Consider the following 25,110-nt stretch of genomic DNA (forward strand, 5'->3'; position numbering starts at 1 on the left):
AAAACGATGAGTCACTCTAGAAATAACAGTCCAGCCAGAAAAACCAGGTCGAGAGGCAACCGCTCGTAGAAAAAAAAAGGAATTGTTCATAGATCGTAAAAATGTTACAATCATTTGATTTAAATTAGAAAAAGTCCAAAATCAAAACTTAAAATCTCTCTTAATCAACAAGAGGAGTAAAATATACAAGAAATCAAGACTGTAGTGTTGAATGAATGATAAAGAGCAGTGGTTCTCCAAACAGTGACACAGTTCTATTTGTGGGTATTGTTTTTAATCTGGTTTAGGCCTGTTCAATCATAGTTTGGAACTGGTTTGATCCCATTTTGCTTAGTAATTTAAATATATGGTTTTTAATACAGCTTTATAAAGCTAAATAAAAACAGTTAAGGGATTTTACTGTTTGTTTGGTCATGACGTTTGATAATCATGAATAATTATAAAATCGCATGGTTTTTCTTCTCACAATAATCGTAAAAATAAAATTTGCTTTTGTGACATCCTTTATATTGAGATAAATCCAGTTGAAAGTTTGAGAACCACTGATGCAGCTTTGGCTGATTGGAGGTTGTCTGGGATCAGGCAGGTGTTTGGTGGGGACGCTGTGGATGGGATTTTGGGGGTAGAGGTTTGATCAGGAGGGAAGCAGGGTACCCCTCCTCCTGATGGGACACTAATGCTAGGACGTCTGCAGCAGCCTTCTGTAGTGGGGCATGATCTCGTGTTCGGGCAGCTGCAAGTTGAACTCCAAAGCCACCAGGACAAGGAACTCAAATGCGATTAACTCCCTGCGGTTTACCCTGAAACGCTCTTCAAGTTTCTGGAAAAAAGAAAAAAAGTTAACATAAACATGGGTGTTTTTATAGGTGCAAGATGACAAAAATCTCAGGGGGAGTTGAGAAACAGAAGTGTGACCATTGATAATACTGTACGAAGAAAGGATATTTTGTCCACAGATGTGTAGAATGATATGAACAAATATTAAATATTCAAAGTTCTATTAAAAAAATCTGTTATCATAATCAGTTATCATAATCAGAATACTTAATAGTATTTAAAAGTGCACCATGTAACTTTTCTGGTGGGGAGTCTGTCATCTGTTGGTTGTTGTTTGTCTGTTTCCATGGAGATATTCTTGCTTTGTCTAGTACATTCCACAGTATAGGAAATGTATCTTTCTTGCATTTATTCAATTACAGGTGCTATTATTGCTTAAAAGAGACAAAGACATCTCCATGGAGACAAGCATGTGACTGACCCTTCAACAGAAAAGTTACATCTTTAAAGCAGGATAATAGTACATGCTTTTAAAATAGCATGCAAAATTAAATGAAAGTAATTCGTAGGTTTTACTGTGTTTACAAACAAATTTAAGTCAAGAGTGAATAAATACTTAAAAAAAATGACTTCTTGTGGTGTGTTGTATGTTTACCCAGTACTTTGTTTCTCTATTGCTCATGTCATTTTACAGCTATATTTAATTTAATTCATGTTTATTAATTTGGGTGTGGTAGTGTTGTCTGCATGGCAAGTCTAGTAGACATGTGGTTTTCTATAATTGGTTTGCACAACTACATAATAATGGCACTTGCATAAATACAGGGACAGTTAAAATAATGTTGATTGATATGTACCATAAGAAAAAAAAAAAAAAATGTCTTTAAATCAGATGAACTTGAGACAGAGAGCCTTTGACAATGAAATATTGTGTTATTTTCTCCTTTCGCATCATAACAGTATGTTTGACTTGTGGCTTGTGCGTAGTAGCAATCTTTTTGCAGGAACATTCCCGTCTTTTTCTTTCACAGTGAGTCATTTGTCAGGAAAAACTCACATCGATTAGGATCTTGACCTCGTGTTTTTTCAGATTCGCCTCCGATCTTGGCCGCCAGCAGCACACATGCACCCGCACAACAGTTTACGATTCTGTTTGTGCAGTTTTGCCTTGAAGAACCAGTTTCTCAAAGTAGACGAAAGCCATGGCCACAGTTAGCTCCTCGTAGCCACATTCGTCCTGGGCAAGTTTCTTTATCTCCCGCTTCAAACTGAAGAGGAAACACAGGCAGTTGTAATTAGATTTGCAATTATATTCTGTCCAGAGTGCACATTGTAGACAACTTCAGGAGCGTTAACAATGTGAACATATAAACTAATACAAGAATCCCATGAATTCCAGAACAATCGTGTTTGGCACAACAAGATCTGTTTTTTGCAGAGGATATTTGAGGACAATTGATTATGTAAATAATTGTAACCATAGTGTTAGAAGTGACAACTCAAAGTGCTATTTAGATTTGATATATTCTACAGCCCTAACATGAACCTATATTTTTGGGTAAAAAAATTTGATTCAAAATGCAAATCTAATTGGATTTATTGGAATGGCCTGTGTTCATATTAGTGTTTTGTTACCCATATCCCCCCAGAAAGAATTTACATAGTAAAAATTTTCAATATTTTCCATTGTGTGTTTTATCTGAAAGTCCGTTCTGACTAGTATTAAACATGGTCTTATGTGGAGTTTACACACTGCATCTTGTGTAATTTAATATTTCTTGGTTGTGTTGTCACCTCCTGATTTTGCTGAGGGTCAGTCTAATGTGAGGAAACTTCTCCTTGAAAGTTTCATTCATGTCTTTCTTCAGGTCCGAGGGCTTCACGTATTCGATCACTGTAGTCTGAAAGAAAAAACAAGGCCATGTCACAGAGATCAGGCCTAATCCAGTCCAGGTCCAGTCCCAGGTCCCAGACCAGGTTCCCAGACATAATCCAGACTGGGTCCAGAGCAGGTCCAGTCCAGATACACACCAGGTCCAGATAAGACTGGGTCCAAACAAGGTCTGGACCAAGTCCAGAACAGAATTCTCACAGTGGTGTAAGATTCAGCACCTCAGAGCGAGGATTCAGTGACAATTATGGCACTTGTGTGACTTCAACCAGAATGGAAATGGAATTTATGGTTTTCAGCTTCTTGTTTATATTTGTTTTTAATTGTTACTTGTCATGGCAAATGTGCACATTTTCATCACAAATGAAACCCATAGGACAGATTGGTTTCAAGTATAATAGTCACAAAATTGTTAAGTGCCAATGGTTTATTATTGAAATAGAGAGCAGGAACAGTTTTTCACTGGTAGAATATGCCTTTCAAAAGTCAAAGTACAGACATTTTGTCCTTGTGGTCCTTCTGTAAGAATTACTGGGTCTGTTTCCCATGAAACAAAAACTGGTTACCGAGTTCAACAACTCAGTTCAATGTAAAATAATGTTTGGCCCTGCAGTATTAAACATAGGCACTATGTTTTCTCAAAATATGATTAAAACTGATAAGCTTCAATATTTGAAGATTTTTATTTGAAAATTTCTGCCAATTGCAGATTGAGTTATATGCATCTTGTTCTCCCATCCTAGAGCTTATATCAAATTCTACAATCAAGTTACAAGTTGTTGTGAACACAACTTAAAGACCTGATTGTTGTTTCAGTGATCTGACCTGGAAGCAATTGGAGAAGATTTTCCACCAGGTCATTGTTCAAACAGATTCACAGCACCTTAAGGGCGTGTCCCAATGCAGTCAAGTAGGAAACAAAGCTATATGTTTACTAATTGCACCTGTACAGTCCACTGCTGGACAATGTTACAGTACATAGAGAGGTGTTAGTTATATATGATGGAAGTCAGTAATGGTGCGCACCATTACTGACTTCGGTCTTTTTAAATCCAGGCTTAAAACATATTTATTCAGACTGGCCTTCAACACCTATTAATGTTGTGACACATTATCATTATTTATATTTTGTTGTATTAATGTATTTTATTCTATTTTATTCTCCTATTTTACTGTTTTAGTATGATTTTAACTTGTTTTAATTTGATTTTACTGGAAGCACTTGGTCATCTTGAGTGTTGTAAAGTGCTCTATAAATAAATGTTGATTGATTGATTGATATATTATTAAATACTTAATAATAGGAAACCCAAGATGCACATTATAATGTTTAATGTAAAAGCTAAGGGATCTAAGGACAGAAACATGAAACAAAATGGCAAAAACAGTAAAGACATTTATGCAGACAAAAAATTTACGTGGCCTCATTAGTATTAAGGAAGTCAATTTATTCAATACCAAAAAAGGTGCTCCAAAAGTGTCCATTACTGGCTAAAGCAGTAAACCTCTCTCTTTAGTTTATTGCAATAATTTTAGTTTTGTCTGTTTCACTTTGCCCAAGACTATTTTTGGTTGGGATATTAAAGTGTATTTGATGTAATTTAATAGTTATTTACTTTCTACACTAAACAGTTTTATTGTCAAAGTAGTAAAAATCTCTGTGGGATACTTCTAATTGTTTCCTTTAATAAAAAAATAATAATAACACTGAACTTGTACTACATGGTTATGTTTCATGCATGTCTGTTCCCTAAAATGTGAAGAATGTTCTGGTCCCTCATGCTGTAGTAAACACAATAGCTATTGTTACACTGTTATGGACACGCAGGGTTTGAAAGTGGAGGAAAAGGAGAAAGCACAACACACTGGCCTTGACTGAGTATTTCAACTATGTCAGACCAGACTCTGTAACAAAAACAGACAAAATGAATGAATGAGAACAGAGCAGGACCTTTTTCTCTTTCACACCCAAACACCTTTTTTGTACTATGGGCATTTAGTATTGACATTTCTGAACATGTTACAAATGTACAGCCAGCTACATATACGTTACGGCTAAAATTTAAAGCTAATTCTTCTGTCAATACTGTAGGCTCAACATACACAATTTATAGAACATTTTAAATATTGTTTCATATATTATGCTTTTACATATTTATTTTCTAATTACATTTTCTCTGCTAATTCATCATACTGGTCCCTGTATATTGTTTTACAGTAATAGTTTTCTAGCTAAAATTAAATAATAAAGACCAAAGCAGTAATATTTGAGATATCTGAGATAACAACCTTGAAGATTGTAAGTGTCAGAAACATATGTTTTAATTAACTATTGGTGAAAACACTGCACTATTGTTTGTGTTATTGAAGTCTGGGGAATGCGTGAGGAGTCGGACAAAACATGCAGAAGAAATAACCATTACAAAGATACCAACACTGTGGTATGTGAAGAATTTGTAATAAGGTCAAATCAACAAAAGCTGTAGCCACATTCCTCACCAAAACATGATTAACTTTCTGATAAAAAAGTAGGATAATTTAGTTACTACTTTTTCTAGAGTTTGTGAAAAACATGGCACCATCCTAAAATGGTGCATTATAGGATGATCATTTCCTATAGGTTCTTTAGTGTCTTTCACACACTTAGAAGACTATCCAGTTCATATTTGATACTGTTTCTCACCATGTATGAAGGGAAGATGAGGACTCTCTTATGTTTCCCACAAGGCCACTGTGGATCGTCTAGGAGGTTGGGGTCGTAGTCCCGAAAATCTCCAAAATCATTCCCTGCAGTGCACAGACACAACCATGCATAATCACACACGCTGCAGTAAATTTCCTCCCATTGTTACATATTTGTTTCCTCTTCTTGATTGCACAGCTGAAGGCCAGGGGAGCGTATTGAATTATTAAAATGTTACGGTTTATTTGAGACCTGTATATCTCGTCCTTTACTTGTCAGATTGTTGGATGCTGGTCCTATTATTATGACCCACTTTTTAAAAATAAACCAAAAAATACATAGCTGTTAACTGTATTAAATGTGTACTATGTAACTTTCAGGTAGCGGGTCTGACACCTGCTTGCCTCCATGGAGACAGTATTGCTTTGAATGGAATGTTCAATAGTATGGCATTAAACTTATTTATCTTCATGGAGACAATCAAATGATGTCACCAAGTCAGATGCATGTTTTTGAACAATAAATGAATGCAAGAAATGCAAGACAAACAGTTTAATGCCATAGCGTGAAACCTTTCAAGCAAAGCAATAACATCTCTGAGGGTTTTGTTTTTGGGGCTTTTCTGTGAGTTTGTATTTAAATTTAGGGCTCCATCACCATCTGGACTTAAATTTTTTATATATTCTCAATAAAACAGCTGAAGGGAAGGACTGGAGTTTAAATTATTAACATGTTTTGGCTTGTATCCACTCCCGTCCTTAGCCTGTCTTATTCAAACGTTGCTCTTGTCTACTTTCACAAACTTGACACCATCTGGCAGCCCGCTCTACTTGTCAATTGATTCTGGATAGTGGCCCACTATAAACTAACAGTGTTTAAGATGAAGAGGCTACCTGTGTCTATGCTGCTCTGGTTACTGTTAGCCCGGTTCAGGATCAGGCTGCGGTGGCTGGCGTTTCGGGACTGGCTGAAGGACGAGGTGGAGTCGATGGTGTTCCTCCTGCCTCCACCCAGGACGTTTGTAGGGTACAGGAACTGGGTATATGACACTGTCTGTAAATATAGGAATATGTATGTTGACATACTGAGCAGCAAAAAAGTGTACAATAAAATAATTTGCATTGCAGGGGATTTTGGTTCTTGGTGAGTTTTGGTTATTGACCTTTATTTGACCAGAATAGTCTCACTGAAATTTAAATATTAAGTGCGATCCAGAAAAAAACAACAACAACGGATTGGTTGGTTATTGCCAAGATATTGATTGGGCCACTAAATTGATGTAATCAGATTAATATAAAGCTGTTCTGTAGTTGCCTGGAGAGACAATTAGACTACTTAACACATTTAGATCAGTTTTGTGACATGTTTTTTCCATGTTTTTTTATTCATGTTTTTACTTTATATACATATCTGTTCATAATGTTATATATGCGACACAAATATGGAATCCAACTGGCTTACATGGCTAATGAGAATACTGATCAAAATAGAAGGCTATCTATCTGCATTTAGCTAGATGGCTAGTGCTACTATTGGATCTGGGTTCACATACACTGTATTTATCGTTACTACCTCTGTCTCATAGATTCCTTGTTATTTCAGTAAATACAACACTGTTAGCAATACAAAGTCAGAGTTCTGAGTCTTTTTGTGCTTATAAATGAATTTTCCCAAATACAGTAGAAGTTGAATACAATTGCCAACCACACCATAATGTTTTAGTTGTTAAATATTTTTATGTCTCTTAAAGTCGTGACCTTCAGCCTAAAGCCCAGGTATACCAAAATAGAGATATATTTAGGGTTGTTGCAATATGGTGATAAAACTCAAATCGTGATCTCATCCATGTAACAAGATGCTTTTTGGTGACATTGTCAGATCGTGATTCAGTGCTTTTATGTTTGATGCACCTCTCAGCTCAAACAGACACTTTTCCCCACCCACTCGTTCTTATTGGTCAGCCTCTCTCAGGCTGTGAGTGAGTGATAGGTGGAATTAACTAACCATAGTGAAATATGAACTCTTAGAGCAAGCAGAACTTAAAGACATTATAAAGATACTAAGTCTACATGAATCATGATAAAATCAAAATCATGATCTGGCTCAAGGAAAATTGTGATTTTTTGGCATATCGTCCACATGTATGTGTAGTACATCATGTAAAACAGTCGTCTTCACCTTTCCATCTGCTCCCAGCTCGACTCCATCCATCCCGTTCACCATCTCTTTGGCACTGACTCCTCCAGACGGGTGCCTCTGCCGCCCGCCCTCCAGCCTCGCATCCCTGATGATGATGAGCGGACAGCATTTTTAACAAGTGCTTCAATACCTCTTAATTTACCCCTCTATTGATGTGTCCTCATTAGCAGCTGTCCCACACTCTCTATTTATCCTTTTCTGTGGGTGCAGCTCAGTTCGAACTGGAGTCCTCAAAGTGCCCCCTTGAGGACGAGGGATGTTTGACGTCATGATTTGTCTCACTGGGCTTGAAGATCGACTGACTGCAAACTAAAGTGTGTTAATGGAGCAGACCAAACAAGTCGGGTTCAGACTTAGTAGTTTTTCATTCTAAAACTGTATCAGCAAATGGCTACAAAGATTTTTAATATTTAAATTTAAATTGTTTAAAATGTTTTTTTTTATTTTTATTTTTAAATATTACCAAAAATTAACATATAATTTACCAGAGTGATCTTTGTTTGGCATTTTTAAAATCTTGTTTGAAATGAGGTTAGCTTTGACTGGAATTAGTTAGAATAGTAAGCATGGTTATTACAGTTACCGCATTACAGTTATGGGCCTTACAGTCCTGTGTAGCCATAAAAAAAAAAAAAAAATTATATATATATATATATATATATATATATATATATATATATATATATATATATATATATATATATATAAATAACCATTAATACCTGTTAAAGCTGAGGATGAATGACCGGTTGTTTAAGTATTTTGAGGACAGTTAACTGATACAGACCTTAAGGAATGTTATTTTATATATTCTGGTATCAAAGCAGTCCCCATAATTCACTAATTTGAATTCTATTTAACCATTTTGGGGATATAAGGCTGTCTTTTGATTTATGCGTCGTGCTACATCTAGGCATAATTTTCACTTTGTCATGAAGGCTTTTGGCCAGGGCCAGTAAAAGCCAAAACAAATGATATAGACTGACAGGAGGGATTTCATGTCTGTGGGTCATTCTCTTCACACTCTGAATAACATTAGGCAGCAAACATAGACATAAGGAAATTAATAATAAATGATTAAAACATATAGTCCAGTTATTTTAAAATGAAAACCAAAAGAACCAACATCATTTCATCTAAAGATTTATTTCTGCTAAAGATGAATGACTTAGAAAATTATGTAATTTTTATTTTTCTGACAAATATTGCCGTTTGAATTTGAAATTTGAATTTTGTTTGGGCCACATTTTTAAACACATCCAGGAGTATTACATTTTAGAGTGGACTGAAACATGAACTACTAATACAAGAATCTCATGCATTACAACATGTTTAAAAGGTCTACACTAAACTACAGTGTTTACATAATTAGGTGGGATATTTTGTTGTTTTCAAGTGGCATTATATTCTTAAAAAAAAAAAAAATTAGCCTTTATGAGTTACTACTTCAGTCTGAATTTGATTAATCTTTCAGCCATAATTACTGACATTTATATTTTTGTACGATTCTCTCTTTTTCCCTTATCTTGCAAAGCCCAGTCAGAATTCTGTTTTGAATGCTGCCCAGATAAGCAGATCTGTGACTGTGTTTTTGCATAGGGTCTAGACGTGTTATAGCGAACAACACTGTTATCTGTGGGGCAGAAGATGGCCGTTGGAACATAATAACGAAATTCATTAATTTACATATTATGGGATATAATATGTAACATAATATGGAAATTCATCAAAAAGAAGAAATACAGGATTTTGAGGAAGAAAAGTGCAATCAATAAAAGGGTTGTCCAAGGGAAATTAGGTCAGGAATAAAAGAGAAGCAACAAGTGCCATGCTGCGTGACATGCAGGAGGAGCATTGGCTTAAAACATCTGGAGTTAGTCTGTTGTCATGGGATACGAGCCAAAAAAACAAGTATACTGTACACACTTCAGCTGTATGACAAAATGCTAGTGCTAACATTTGTCTCAAGTTGACAATTTAGACAACCAACCATTAGGTCAGCTTTCAGATAAAGTTCAGTTCTCTATGTAATTTACACTGATGTAACTTTCATATGTGCCATATGTGAATCAGAGCGTTGTGATGTTAGTGCTCAAACTGAAACTATTTACATTTTAATACAAAAATAACATCTGGAACATACCATATATATAACAATATTTAATATTTTATATTGTTTTTCTGTGTATTGATAGGCCTGGGACTTTCACATAGAGTACACTGACTTGGAAACAAATGCGAGTGGATGAGTCTATCTATACATTTCCTTTTTATGTTTTATACAATATTTTTTCTCAATTGTTTAGTATTTTTTACATCTCCAAATCTAACAATTAAAGGTACACAACGTCGTAACTTTTCTGGTGGAGAATCTGCCTCCTGATTATCCTCATGGAGAAGTAATTGGTTTACAATTGCATTTATTCAATTACTGGTGTTTTAAGTGCTAAAAAATGGAAAAACATGCATTTTAGTGTAAGTGGGCGTCACCGCTTCACAGATCAGACATGTAACTCTAGCCTGATGACGTCAAGAAGGCGGCAGAACCCCCACCAGAAAAGTTACATAGTCCACCTCCGTCGTGTACCTAAATGAGGACAGCTGCAACATTCAAGTAAAGCAACCAATAAAAAAGTGATTAGAAAAGGATTTTTTGAGATTTAGTCCAGAGTATGGAGACCTAAGTAACTGACTGAATATGTCACTTTGCCGCTGTAAACAGCCTGAGTGTGTTATCAGACAACACCAGGGTTTGGTTAACCTTTGACCCCGCACTGGTCGCTTGGCTTAGGACATTCTACAGCTGGACAGGTATTTTTATCACTTCAAAACCAATGCTATGTGTAACTGCAGGCTGTTTGGACACACATTTTGTAGATGGAAAACCAGTTGGACTAATAAACAACTTCTGTGGATCATTATTAAAACTCAAGCAACAATAAAATAGTTAATAACAAACTTTACAACAACAAAACTCTATGTGCAAATGTCCCCAAAATGCACCAGCAGCTCAAACAATAACTATGAGCTTATGGATGCAGTTAAGACTTTTCAATGTGGCTGTAGGAGGTATGTAGTTGAGCAAATAAGTCTGGTTATAATTGTAAAGTGATCTTAAGTGTAAACCATACCTCAGCATAACTCAAATTCACATTAATGAAAACTAGTCTTTTGGTTGTTTGGGTCTTTTTAAACAGGAGGTTCACAGTCGATCCTCAAAAAGTTGTATTTTGGAGCAGAATTTAGACTTTTCAGGAAATTGACAGATTTTTTGTGTTAAATGGCAATAATTACAAGTTTGTTTTGTTTTGAGAAAAACTTGATACTTGATTTTATCATGTCAATGCTCATTAAGTACATAAAAACAAAACATTGCTTATTGCAGTAAAAAAGTAAATACACACACACACACACACACACATATATATATATATACACACGCATTTTTGGTTTGATGCACAGCAAAAGTAATGCTTGTGGGGATGATGGTTCGTTTTTCAATATAATTTCAAAATGGACTACATTACCAGCAATCTCCCGGATAACAGCATTGCATGACTGTTTCTCTCAATGTTTCTGCCCTCATTCTGGATGTGGAGGTGTATTTGGCCAACAGCAATTGTAGATAATCCAGTGCCTATAAATAGTTCTTACAGCCACAGTGCAAAAATCTAAACTGTTTAATGCATATTGAAGCCGAAAGATGAACGACACAGCCAAGCCAGCAACAGCAACAACAAATACAAATGGTTTGAACAGAAAGAATGAATGCTCAAAGCCACCAGAGCCAAAGCTATACAAGCAATAGCAACTCATATTTATCCTATGATGTATCTCTATCTTGCAGGTGTTATAAGTAAAAATGCATCCACCAAAACCAGCCCTTAAGAAAGTTAGGCACCAGAGGAGTCTAGAGAGGGTATGCACTTGTGTTGTTTTATTTCAAAACCCAACATTCAAACTGAGTGGCAAAACAAATATGATAACAGCATTTCTGTGCCATTTTTGCGCAACTGTTTCTACTTTTCTCTGAGCTGGCCTATTAGTACTTGTAAACATGAGATGATTCCTTTTTACCCCAACTTTCTTATGCCATTGCTATGACATTATGAAAAAGTAGCTTGTCTGCTCACAACAACTTATCATGTACACTCTAAAACTGCTTATTCGAGGGGTTACAAAAAAGTCACTGGTTCCTCTATGATTCATCTGAAAAAGCGTATCAATTTCAATTTGGTTGTTGCTTCCACGGATCCGGTTTATCTGAACTGCAACTGCTCTTTTGCCCTTCTAGATTAATGGTGGTCAATAAAAATGTTAGCCACACTTTAGTCTATAGCTCAGTAACAGCTGGTATTGACCAAGGAAATAGCATGGTAACTGGGATTACAAGGGATGCAGTCGCAGTGTTCCTATATTATTAGCTAGAAATACAGTTACTGTTTTCATACTTAGCGGTTAGGCTCAAGGAGAATCAAAGTAGAATGACGAAAGTGTGTTTTTCAAGCAAGACAATTCACCCATCATGCCTGTTATGAATGTGGAGAGAGATAGGTGGTGGTTGGAGGGTCCTATTGGGATCCTCACTTGCAGCAGACTACCCCAGGGTGACTTTTAATTACGGTACACTGCTATTTACATGGTACTGCGATGGTCCCCAAAGGCACAAAGGTGAAGAACCCCTGCAGTAAAGTTAAATACTATTAAGTAAATCTGTAGTAATTTATATTTGTGACTAAAAAGTGTAAACTCTTATCAAAGTTGGATGCATTTTGAGATCTTTTTGGAACTGATTTGAGGACACTGCCTTGCAAACATCTTATGCCACTCAATGTAATTACTTAGCCACTTGTTAGGTGATGTGCATACCCTCTTCAGAGCAGTTAGGAGGCAGACACGAGGAAAGGGGGCGGGACGGCATGCTGGTTATACATACCCTGCTTGGCTACAATCTCGATAGGGCAGCACTGAAAATACACTATAGAAGGATCTTCTGCCACTGACAAGGACTATCCTATGAAAAACAAAAACTCAACATCAATGTCTAGGATCCACGGGTCCAGCTGGAGGGAGTGAAAGTTGAAAAAAAATGAAGTAAATTTTGAGAAATAGTATGTGTAGTGTAGAGTTTGTGGTTTGGGGAAAAACAATGATGCATTTTTGTACAACGATCTTGTTTTGTTGTAACTTCTTAAACCATGGCTATTTTTAAATCACCTAAACATTGTCCAAACAGACACATTTCCCAATAGAGTACAATGACCCAATATTAGAACAAAACAACCTCTGATGAATGAATAAAACCAGAGGAAAGCAGCGCAACCTCATCAGCCAAAATAAGCAACCAAGCATAAACAACACAATTTTCCTCGCCATCAGTAATAATGTGGAAAATCCAGCTCATTTTAGATACAGATCTTTTTGGGTATTGGGCCAATCAGAGGCACACAATACTGTCCTCAGATGACTTCATTTAATCAGTCAAACTCATTATATAAAGAAAATCGCACAGTGGGCTTTTATCAAGGGTTGATTCTAGGATACTGTATCCCAAATGTAACAAATATAGGTGTACTTTCACACCTCGCCTGGCCGTGTCTTTTATAATATATTACAGAGACAATGGTTTTGCTAATATGTTGTTTGACCTGCCCTACATGATGTGGTAAAGAGTCACCTCCTCTTGAATTAGAAAACAGCAGCATGATCACTATGTGGAAAAAGCAAGTCCATTTTATTCAGAAGAAGATTCACACGGTGTATAATTATAATCAGTACAGTATTAGTGTCTGGACCATTTGGTGGGTTAAGGTTCGCTGACAGCATAAATAATTGAATAGATTTGCTATTAAAAAAAATCTCACTTTTTGGGGACATCATTTGCTGCTATAGTCAATTCTGGTTGCCGTGGTCATTACTGGTCAGACAACACATGATTTTCGATTTTTTTTTTCTTGAATAATACATAATTATTCCTACTTCATTCAAATGTTCCTTATGCATTGGCCAATTCATTTGTCTTCTTCAGTATGACTTACACTATGCAGATGTCTATCCATTATTATTTTACACCTCTCCTGTGGGATTTTCTTGCTCTATAAATGATGTGTGAATAATCATGTGATTATGAACATATGGGACATCATGTTGTGATCTGTGGGCTGTGAGGCTCAAATAAAGACATTCAAATTAAAGGTGATGGAAGTGTCTCATTCCAACATGCTTAATCAGTGCCTTTAAAGGGACCTGGTAGTGCAGTGCATAGTCAGTGATTGTAACCTGAGATACATTCACATAGGACTCCATTGACTGGGACACAGAGCCTTTAGCCACACAGGGCCTGTATTATTGAGTGTATGGAGTGTGTTCATACCTTCCATTGCGAGTATCGTGTTGCCTCATGTTCTTGATGAAGTGCACCTTCTTGAAGCTCTTTGGTCGAGGTGAACCAGACAGAGTGCGGCACCTGGAAACAACAAAATGTAAAATGTACATATTTATTTATTTATATATGTATTATTGTTATTGTTATTGTTATGGTTATGGTTATTGTTATTGTTATTATCATCAATAGGCATTTAAAAGTGCACTATGTCATTTTTCTGGTGAAGTGGATGTGGAGTGATAAACTATATGGCATTAAACTTATCTATATCTACTGAGACAAACTAAGGCGTACCCCCATCAGATAAGTTAGACCACCAACCTATTTGGATGTGTGTTATGGTCTAATATTGCTGTTAAACTTTATACTTCTAAACTTTTCGCTGCAAAGTTATTAATAGTGATGTCCATTTTCAGACTATTATTGCATTTCTTTCTTCAGGGCTTAAGACAAAAGGTCTTGTACCTGCGTAAAGGAGCATTCTCCTCAATGTCCTCAAGTGTTTCAAGTGACGAGCGCTGTGAGATGAGTCTTCGTCTGCAAAACATACCAGACAATTTTCATTTTAATGTTTTGGTTTAGAAATTGGTTTAGTTTAGTGCTTAGTGCTTGCCTCAAAGATCTAAAAAGAAATATACAAGCTGAATGTACAGACGTTTCTACGAACAAGCTATAGAAACCTCTAGGAGAACCATAAAAGGACAAGCAAATACAAATTTAAGTAACTACCAAACGCTCTCAATTAATCACCTTGAAATTAAAACACCAATGAAGTTTAAAATTATGAATGTAAGGACACTTGATCCAGTGAAACACCACTTGAAGAAAAAGTAGTAGTGTAATCCGTAGGGTAATATTTGGAACAAAGAGTGGTCATGTGTATGCAGTATGTGTAAGACACTCATTTAAGCCACAGACAGGACGCATGCTCATGTCTCAATTTAGGAGAGAGGCAGAGGATCGATATACTGATTAACCTCAAACAAAGGAAATGTACTCTCATGATACAAAACAAATAAAGGACAAATGGCACCTGTCAATCATTTTGCAAACCAAAAAGTGCATTGTGTAAAATACTCTGGGGTCAGAACTCTTTATAATGAATAGACACATATATTTTCTCAGATTGTTTCTATTACAACAGGGAAATCCTGAATTCACTTTGATTTACATGTCTAATAGATCACCATTCCTATGTGAGCAGCTTTATGAAACATTCTTAATGACAAAAAACAATGTTAATGTGATAAACAGAAGCACTGAAGCTACTATTTTTGGATCTAAAATTGTTATGATTATAATTATTTTAGTTATTTACTTATGATGATATTGATGTTGGTGCAAATGTACACTGATATACCATATAAAGCCAACAATACCATTAATTACAGTACAGTCCTATATATAATTTTAAACATGTTGATCAAAACTGCATATACTTACTGATTGATATCGAACACTATAAATAAAACCCTCTTGATATTGTCTTGGGCTGTAAGTATAGATACACTCCTATTATTCAGTATAGTCTGTGTGGGCCGTGATATCACAAAATCTCACATTATCACAGTGTATTTCCCTGGATCAAAGCAGATAACAGATTTATAACAAGAGCGAGAGCCTGGTCGTGCTTTTCGCGTAACACATTTTAGGCCCAGATTTCACACTTTCCGCAACCGGCTAATTGTACTGGAGCAGTTTTCTTCAGATGAGCTGCCAGGTTTAGAAACAAGGACACATGTGACAACCAAATGGGACACAGTACTTCAGGAACTGGATCATACTGCATGTTTAACACCAACTCAATGCATATAGTTCAAATCTAATAAAACAGACAATTCGAGGAGCAAACAAGCTAAATGAAAAAGTGAATAAACATCAAGGTTCCTATAGTTCAGTTTTTAGTACTGTATAATTATTTTTCAAGTGTTATAACTAGATGAAGGATTTAATGGATGTTTAAAAGCTTGGATTCAAACCAAGAATCTCCTGGTTAAGCGACAATTGCTTATTTCATATAATACACTTGTACATAACAAAATCCCTTTTCAGATCCTATGTAGATTGTAATAATAATGCAAATTTGGGTGGATAAAGATTATAAAAACAAGACTAGCCTCGTATTCTCCAGCACTTTCAACTGGATGTTATTTAACTGTAAGGCTTCTTATATATGTCTATATACATTAGCCAGTAAGTTGTTGTAACATACTGTTGCTTATTTCACAACTACACATATTTTGTAATGCAACAGGACCCTCCCCCCTTTCTCTCTCCCTCCCTTTTCATTTCTCAACAGGAGAACTGTGCTTATGACCAATAAACCAAGCATACAAGGTACTACATACACATGTAGCGGGATAAATACAAAGGAATAAGAATAGCCTATCACGCTGACTGACAACTGCCAGTACTAAGAGCTAAAGCTGTACAAACTAACCCATAACTAACCCATACTGGTAGCTTATGTGGCAATGTTAATAACAAAGGGGATAAAAAGTCAAATTGTCTGATAATTGCATCATAATAGTATCATACATAGCGTCACAAGATCCATAGCCTGATAGATAATCTTAACAGAATTAGTCAAATATATATCTACAGTGGAATTTGAACAAAGCAAATAATTATTCGTGTAATCCAGCCAAGAAGGAAAATATCCAATGTATGACCAGTGATGCCAGTCTAGATAAAGAGTTAACCCGGGATAACATTGTATCAGAGTTTATAACTTTATGCCATACATTGACTAATGCAGTAAGTCACAGCCTTATCTACAAATCCTTAGGTAAAGCCGCTCATAGATTTTTATGGTGCAGTAAGTCAGACAGATGCTCGATTGGATTTACACCTCTAAGGAACAGAGAGAGGGTGTAGTGTGAGTGTGGATAAATGTGGAAATATACATGACAGATATAAGTGTCAAAGGAATATAACACATTCAAACCTGAGGGTGGCGGAGGTGATATGAACTGTACCCACTGTGAATAATGTGTGACGCTTCTTCTGCTTCATGAATGCACTGACATTTGAATCCTAGCCATGAGGTTTAAAGCAATGTAGATTCTGGGATATTTTAGTAGATATAAATATTAAATTTAAAATGGCTAAATAGAATATGCTGGCTCAATAATTGTTATAATTCCATTTGTATTTAATTAAATTATTATTGAACAGTATTTATGAGGTCTGTTATTGAGTCCAATGCCAAGGTAAATTGGAGATTTGTGGAAATGAGGGCTCCTGGTGACAAATTAAAAGTGCAATGTGGAACTTTTCTAGTGGAGGGTCTAAATATTGGATAAAAATAATATGACTATAAAATTGCTGCTCAGTGTGACACTTATAAGTATGTGCTTGTTGTGTTATTCCTTCAACCATTTTTCCATGTTTCACAGTGTATTATAAACACTCATTCATTCATTTGGAGCAGGGCTGCTGACGATCTTTAAGTAACCAACTGTGAAACCTGCTTTTAATGAATACGACATTTTCCAGAGCTGTACAAACAGGTGGAAACAATAACACAGAACAGGCCACTCATTCACTTCAGTCTGCTGAGGGATAAAGTCAGGTCACAGAGGCTTGGGCAGTTCTTTAAAGACACATGAACAACTTCAAAAATACAGCAACCTCTAATAGTAATTCTTTTTTACTTTTCATCTGTGTCGTAAAAAAATAGTTAACACGATCAACGACTTATTAAAACAGCTATTTCACATCTTCCGTTGGTCCACATTCTAGTCTTAGTAATACAAATACCACAACACAGCTTGCGTATACACCTACTTTGATTAATGAATTAATAAAATGTCAAATAAAGGTGCGCTAGGCAACTCTCTGGAGGGTATGTCACAGTTAATCTTCATATAAGATATTGTTGCTATGCCTGCAGAGTTCCAGAGTATAGTATTAAACTTATTTATCTTGCATTTATCCAATTGTTTTTTGTCTCAAAAATACTTCGAAAAACATGCAGTCAGTGAGGGTGCCTCTCCACAGATATGACATCTGATTGTGTTCATGGACGTTCAAAGCCATACTGTGGAACATTCATGGAAACAAGCTGATGGTGGCCCCTCACCCTCAAAAGTTACATAGTGCACTCTTTTTTTTTTTTGCTTATTTTTTGGTAAATCTCACTATGGACTATGGACTATCACTACCATACTTTACTTTACCACAAACAAACTGACTGGAATAACAGGATTTCTGATGGCAAAGCTTATTAATTAAAGTAAAAAAATATAAAATAAAAATATATATATACATAAAAAGCATGTAATAAATAGTATTCAAAAAGAAATCTAAATAAAAAGCTGTTAGTAAAATGTGTAAAAAATACTATAGCTATCGACAAACATAACATTATGTAATACATGTTCCAGGACTGACACAGTATCATCCTCCTGTACAGTGTATACAATACACTGACACTGCATTTAAACAAACAGCTCTGCGCAGAACAGCCATAAACCTATTATAAAGTGGAGATTATGAGTTTCACACGTAGCCCTTTTGGCAGCTTGCCACAGGACACAGTCTTCTGTTTTTAGTCCACAGACGCTCAGGAAGTAGACCAAATGTTCCTCTCAGGGGTAAGGGGAAATTACACCATTATGATATACATAACTGAGATCATCATAGCAACTTCTAGGATTCTTCAACAAAGAAATAATTTATATTATAGCATTGAATTTGGTACTACTTTTAAGCGAGGTGAAAGTATTCATAATTGTGTTAATAAATCTTTCTTTTTAGATGCATACTACGGGTTTTACTCAACAACATTATCTTTAATATTTTTACGATGCAATTTTAATATGGTGCTAAGCTAGAAAAGGTTTGCAAATAAACATTTTAAAAGGACAGATAAATGTTTTAGACATAATTGCATGCTCTCAAACCATTGTTCTAGCGTTTGTATTTCCAAGAATACAATAATGCATCACTTGTTCACAGCCACATCAAAACTACTGTTATTCATATTCATAAATTTCACAGTTACATTAAGTGATAGGGAGATTCTTCTGGCAGTTTGTGTTTGTGCCAAACACACACTTGAACAATGTAAGTGTGTAATGCTATAATACTGAACCAGCAACATTCAAGAGGCAAATTGTTTTACTCATAGTTAAAATAAAAAAGGCTATTCTTGATGGCTGATTAGTGGTTATTGTTAACATCAAATTCTGGGATATGAAAGTTTTATTTATTACTTATTAGTTTGTCATTTTAGAATTGTTGTGTTTTCAATTGCCCCATTTACAACTTTGCAGTACATATTTCTTTGTTCCTGTCAGCTTTTCCACAATGGGACTATGCTATAGTTAACCTCAATGGAAAATACATTTTGTACTCAAAACACTATCCATAGATCTATGATAATAAATACATCCATGGTGCTTATCCCATAAAGCTCCTTTTACACAACACAAAAGACCATCCCTATGAAACTAACGTACACAATAGTAAGCCATGCTCTAAAATGTGAGCCCATTCATTCTCTGAGTGCGGACTATTGAAGGAAGTCATAGCAAAGCAAAGCATTCTTACATAATCCACTTATTATTCCAAACCATGACTTCAGCTGACAACAATTGACCTCCCAACCAGAAGAAGCAATGACCCAAGCTCCACAAAAGCTCCACATGTCTCTGTAATGACAACCACAACTTGTTTTCCAGCGGCGGTTACTGCTGGCTCATGCTGAAACTGAATCCTTGTTAAAACACAGGGCAGGAGTACGGGAAGTGTGAGGCTGGATCTGACAGGATCAAGTAAAACAAAAATACCCACAGTCCAGATGGCATAGGTGTATTTAACGGCAAATGTGCTGAATCATGATGAATGAAGGTGGTGAAAAACTGTGTAACTCAAATAGAAAAGAAAATTAGGTAAATTTATGTCTACTTCAAATGCACATCAAGTAGATATCACTCACAGTTGAATTTACATTGCATAATATGATACTATTTTTCTTTTGCAATTGAATGCAAAATGTTACTTTGAATCAAATATCAAAACAATATTTTCTGTATAACCCCAGCTTTGCTCAAACCCAAATACTTCCTCAGAAAGCAAAAAAAAAAAAAAAAAGTCAGGAAAGGCTGCACAATATGAAAGAACTATGCTGGGTTTTGCAATAACGGAATTTTTGCAATATTTGAAAATACTTTTTTTATAAAACAAAACTGTACAAGTGTCAATGTATGAGAAAAAAACAACAGAAAAGGTCAAAATGAGGACTATAATAAAAACAGTACATTTCTCTCAGATGAAATGGTGAACCTGGGAGTCATATTATTAAGTTTGTTGCAAAATGGTATATTGAGTTAGCTCATACTGCAGTATAATTTTGCGATATAATAGGCAGCCCTAATCCCTTCGTTGTAATTAAACTGTAATTTACTTGCTGTCATATTTTACACAGCTTTTTTCCTGAGGTAGAAGAAATAATCATTGTGTTGCCGCAGAAGACCTAAGGCTTTGGAGAGTCTATTTTGGCTGTACTTCAGACAATCTGTAACTTCCTGCGGCCAAAAGTGTCCGGGCGAGAGTGTCTTTTGATGGGAGAGGAAGCACAGGAGCCAGGGAGCTTTTCAGTGCAGCTCTGGGCATCCTGCCTCTCTGCACCATGACCACGTTCACACCAGGTGCCCTCTCCAAACAGACCCACCACTGTGCACTGCTCCTGGGGCAAACTGAGCCACAGAGCCAGAGAATTAAGCCTGCTGTCCATCAACATGTTACTTATTTGAGTTATTATTCATTTTGGGTGGATGTTTTTCAAGGGTATTCCAAGGAAGTCCAACAACATCGTATTGTATGTACTAAGCTTGAAGTAGGTCAAGGGCATATGAATAAGCCATCAAGGTGTAATGGAAAATTTAAAAAAATGTGATGCCAAATACAAACCTAGCAGTGCTTAACTCGAGAGGAAAATAACCTATTACATTACTATAATATAATACCAGCATTGAACCACAAAACTCTGAGAGGGCAGGCATTTGTAATCAAGTGACTGCCATTGAGGTACTCCTGTCGCCAACATTAATATGCTGCTTGGGCTAAAACCAGCATAATTTAAGGCATGCACATGGACAGGATTATCAGTGTCCCAGTCCTTCATCATTTTTACTTTTTTTTTTTTTTTTAATAAGCCTGAACTGTTTTTGTACCAAATGTGTTCAATGATCGTAAGAGTAACAAATATTAGATCATTAAATATTATTAAATAGATAGTATGACGGCATAAAATAGTGACATTGACAACTGAATCATGTTATTAATTTGCAGGATGTGGACGTGGTAGTTTCACTTCTACACGAGGGAGTGTTAGGTATAAGGGGAAGCACAAAGTCATAGTAAAAAATAAAGACTTGCCTTGAATAATAAAAGAGGGTCAGACAGCAGGTCCAGACAGTGAGAGGACTGTGGCACAACTGCTACTGACAGCTGTCTACTACCCCTGTCTCACCTACTCAACCCTGAAGACGGCATTAAAGACACAGAGGACTTTTATGTGGCCAGACAATGGTGTCAGATTTCACAATGTTTTCAACAGGTGTGTGTCTTATGTTTTCATTTCTGCCAAATTAGGTTAGAAAGCAGGGTGACAAGTAGGCTACCTTGGGAATCTGGGTTAGGGCTTCACAGCTGTTGGACTTGACACCACAGTGAATAGTAATAAACACACAAAGGCATTTTTGTGATTACTGTGCAAAATGTGACAAAAATACATGTATGGACAGTGATTCAAAGCTGCTGCAAGAGATAGGACAATTGTATGACAATACTTAATAGACTACTTTCAACGTCACTTCTCAAGATGGTATGATAACAACATTATCATAAAAGATCACTGTATTAACTATAACTGCAGGGATTTGGTTCTAAATATAATCAACTGAATGTTTAATTTGCAGTTCTCTGTGGTTTGTATTTCTAAAACGATGCTCTAGTAGCAGTGCACATACACCTCAGTCATGTTGGTCAGAATAACAGTGTTGTAAAATGAGACAGAGTGTCCCTATAATAAGCAAAGGGCCATCAAATGACAACACAGAGCGAAGATAAACGCTCTTGTACAGTATGCGCTGTTTCTACTCACGTGAGGCTTTGTTGATGTTGTACTGAACATGCTGACACTGGTTATTACACTGTACGAAGTAGACAACTAGAGATCAACTATGTGTACATGCTTTAACCACATCGTGTACGAGACTCCACATTGTTGAACTCATGTTGTTTTGATTTTCTGGCTCCAGATTTGACTTGAGCCTGCAGCACACACACTCTCAGCTCAGTGTACTGTGCAGGGGGCTCGTCCCGGGACGGGGCTGTTACCTGGATCTCTGCAGCTCTATCTGACCGCCCTCCGCGCTGTAGTTGAGGGAGGATTGCCTGGAGTATGGCGCGGGCAGGATTCCCTGAGTGTAGGTCTGCAGCCTGCCTCTGGCTGACGTGGGCACGGAGAAGGGCGAGCTGAGGGCTGCGGGCAGGAACGCGTCTCCCTCGGTGTTGTCTGTGCACGCAGGCGCCCCTGCTGCTCCTGGGGTGGTGGGACCCGTCCCATGAGCGGCTCGGTTGCTCGCAAGGAGAGCCTGGTTTGCAAGAGCGACTGTGTTGGCGCTGGCTGCGGAAACGCATCGCTCCGGAGAAACCAGGCTCTGTCTAGTCCTAGGCTCCAGCGAGCCCTCCTCCTCGGTCTGATTGTCTGCATCGTCCTGCACGGGCCGTCCGTCCAGGGAAATGTTACTGAGGAAAGAGAGCGCTGCTTGCCTCCTCCTGGGGTCGATGCCTTTCCGTATGAGCTCGGTGTGTTTTAATGGTAGCGTGGCCGTAGATGTGCTGCTCGTGGCAGCCGCCATGGTCCGCACTTCCCGCACTCCGAGAGTCCTCAGCTGCGCTCCTGCTGCTCACACATCCATAAAACACTGTTGTTTGGGCTCGTGTGTCTGAATGGTGCTGCCCTGTCTTTTAAGTACATGCGTATAACTGTGTGAAATCAGCAGGTCACGTGTGAGCTGTATTGTGGCAGCACAAGGAAAATTTGGACCAATGAGCTGTCAGGAATATGTGAGGCATTTTTTTTTTACCTTTTCCTGGCTCTAGCTCTACTCTCTCCTTTGACATGACAAATGTCATAAATGAACTACACTGTTATAGTGTATGCAATGCAAGAAGCATGTTTTATTACTATCGGGCTTGATTGAAACATGGTTTACTTGAAGAACTTTTAAGTTCCCACATCAATGTTGTTGAAAGAGTCTCTGAACTTCCTGCACTTGCACAAGAGTTCTTTGTGTGCACAGTGATCAATGTGCTCTGGCAGAACGGGGCCTGTCTGTTTGTTTTGAGAAAATAGATCTTTTTATGGGGCCCAATGCACATTTCTGCAGCAATGGCGCCATCTGTCTGCGTGACGCACATTGCAGCTAATATCACAAGCTATTTTGGAAAATTACTCTGTAAAATATGCCATCTAGTGGTTTTTAGGTGGCATTCCACCACATCGCCAGACAATAAAGGTATCAAGCCAGTAGCATATTTAATGAATTAAACTATGCACTAGAGAGTCTCGCACATGTGTCTTTTCAAACAATTGCTGGTATAGGTCTATATCAGGATATAAGCTATTAATGACATTAGTCATACTAAAACCAACTTATACAGGCAATGACACGTGTAAACAACATTGTCCTTATGGATTATTGCCGTACAGAAATATTAAATTACCACTATAACAAGTTAAGTCACTCATAGTGTGAAAATGGGTGATTGCTTATGTAATCTGTGCTGAAATATTAAAGCACAAATGTGTCTAACTAATGGAATCATTTTATTTCCTTGAATCAGCGTGCAACTCCATGGGGCTTGCTTTTTTAAACCTTTCTTTTAAAGGTTTCTTAACTTATTGTTACAAGTGGCCATACCATTTTCCCCCACTAGAGGTCACCATTGCCCCTCAAATCCACTGGGGTGAGATAAGCTACTTGGATGGTCTGGTTATAGTCATTACAATAACTTCAGCTACACAACGATATCAGATTTTTGCATTCATAACTTTCCATTCTTTGCATTTATGAATTAAAAAACACACACACTATAAATCTGTGCTGGTAGGTCTAACTTTACCCATACAACAATAAAAAGTCATAGTGGTGGTTAATCAGTGCAGTCCATCAGACGGCTCCTGGCTTGGCTCTGAAATGCCGCACTTCCTGTATTTGTGTCAGGTTTCCTCCCCCAAAGCACTTCAGCACCTCATTGTGAGAGTGCTGCATACAAGTCTATTACTTTTACTAATGATTAAAGACAAACAGCCTCATAAATTTCCCCTTTGGGCCAGTGCGGAGCTAAAACACAATACTTGGGTTTCTCTAATGGATGTAGTATGGTAACAGTAGTGGTTTATGGTACAAGTTATGAAAGGAGAGCCTTGAAAGATGAATATAGAGGTGACAGGGGGACGTGGGAGAAAAAGGCAAGATCAGAAACAAAAACATATAGGGACATGAAAGCTTTTTTAAAGGGGACGTATTATGAAAATGGACTATGGATTATTTGCCAGTAAGTGTATTTAATTGTGATTGTAATGAGTGCCTTTTCTGTTCCTCCAACCCTGAAGCAAAGTCACTAGTCTTATCTTCAGTGTTTTTTATAATAAGAATCACAAAACTTTACTGAATATAATATAATGCAATAATACTACTGTTACTAGTTACCTTAAATATGTCTCAAATAATTGTAATGACTAAGGCAAAGTGTTTTGATTGTGCAGGTTTTAGGTTGAAGGGTTGAACTTGGAACGACCTGAGGAAAGTTGTGGAGGAGGATGCAAACTCCTCACCTAAAGACTGTGGTACTTACTTAGTCCAAACTGGGACATGTTTGAAGAGCTAGATGCCTTTCCTCGCATTATTTTTTCCATTTATTCTGTGTTTGAGATTGACAAAAGAAAGACACTTGATTATATGTTACAGATTGTGAAACATTTTGAAATGGGTTAAGATAGCAGAGCCTTTATTTGTACTATTTATTTCTATTTCTAACATGGGAAATTCAGAATCAACCATGGGATAGAACCTTTCAAAAAGATACGAGATAAAGTAGGATTCAGTCTAAATAAAAATCTGTTACTATCTGGCCACTCTCCAGTTGATGCCTAAA

At 36.8% G+C, this 25,110-nt stretch overlaps 1 protein-coding gene across 1 annotated transcript; it reads right to left on the bottom strand.

Moving 5' to 3' along the window:
• Window positions 1–461: 461 nt before the first annotated feature.
• Window positions 462–22,939, bottom strand: cables1 (Cdk5 and Abl enzyme substrate 1). The gene is given in 13 exon segments (XM_033982525.2): window positions 462–820; window positions 1,835–1,873; window positions 1,875–1,913; window positions 1,915–1,941; window positions 1,943–2,045; window positions 2,572–2,678; window positions 5,352–5,455; window positions 6,245–6,404; window positions 7,530–7,635; window positions 12,487–12,564; window positions 13,924–14,016; window positions 14,401–14,472; window positions 22,285–22,939. Coding segments are annotated over 13 exon segments (1,593 nt in total). The 5' UTR covers window positions 22,809–22,939; the 3' UTR covers window positions 462–679.
• Window positions 22,940–25,110: the final 2,171 nt, after the last annotated feature.

Source organism: Periophthalmus magnuspinnatus, chromosome 17 (genome assembly GCF_009829125.3).
Source record: "Periophthalmus magnuspinnatus isolate fPerMag1 chromosome 17, fPerMag1.2.pri, whole genome shotgun sequence".
In the NCBI taxonomy this organism is placed as follows: domain Eukaryota; kingdom Metazoa; phylum Chordata; class Actinopteri; order Gobiiformes; family Gobiidae; genus Periophthalmus; species Periophthalmus magnuspinnatus.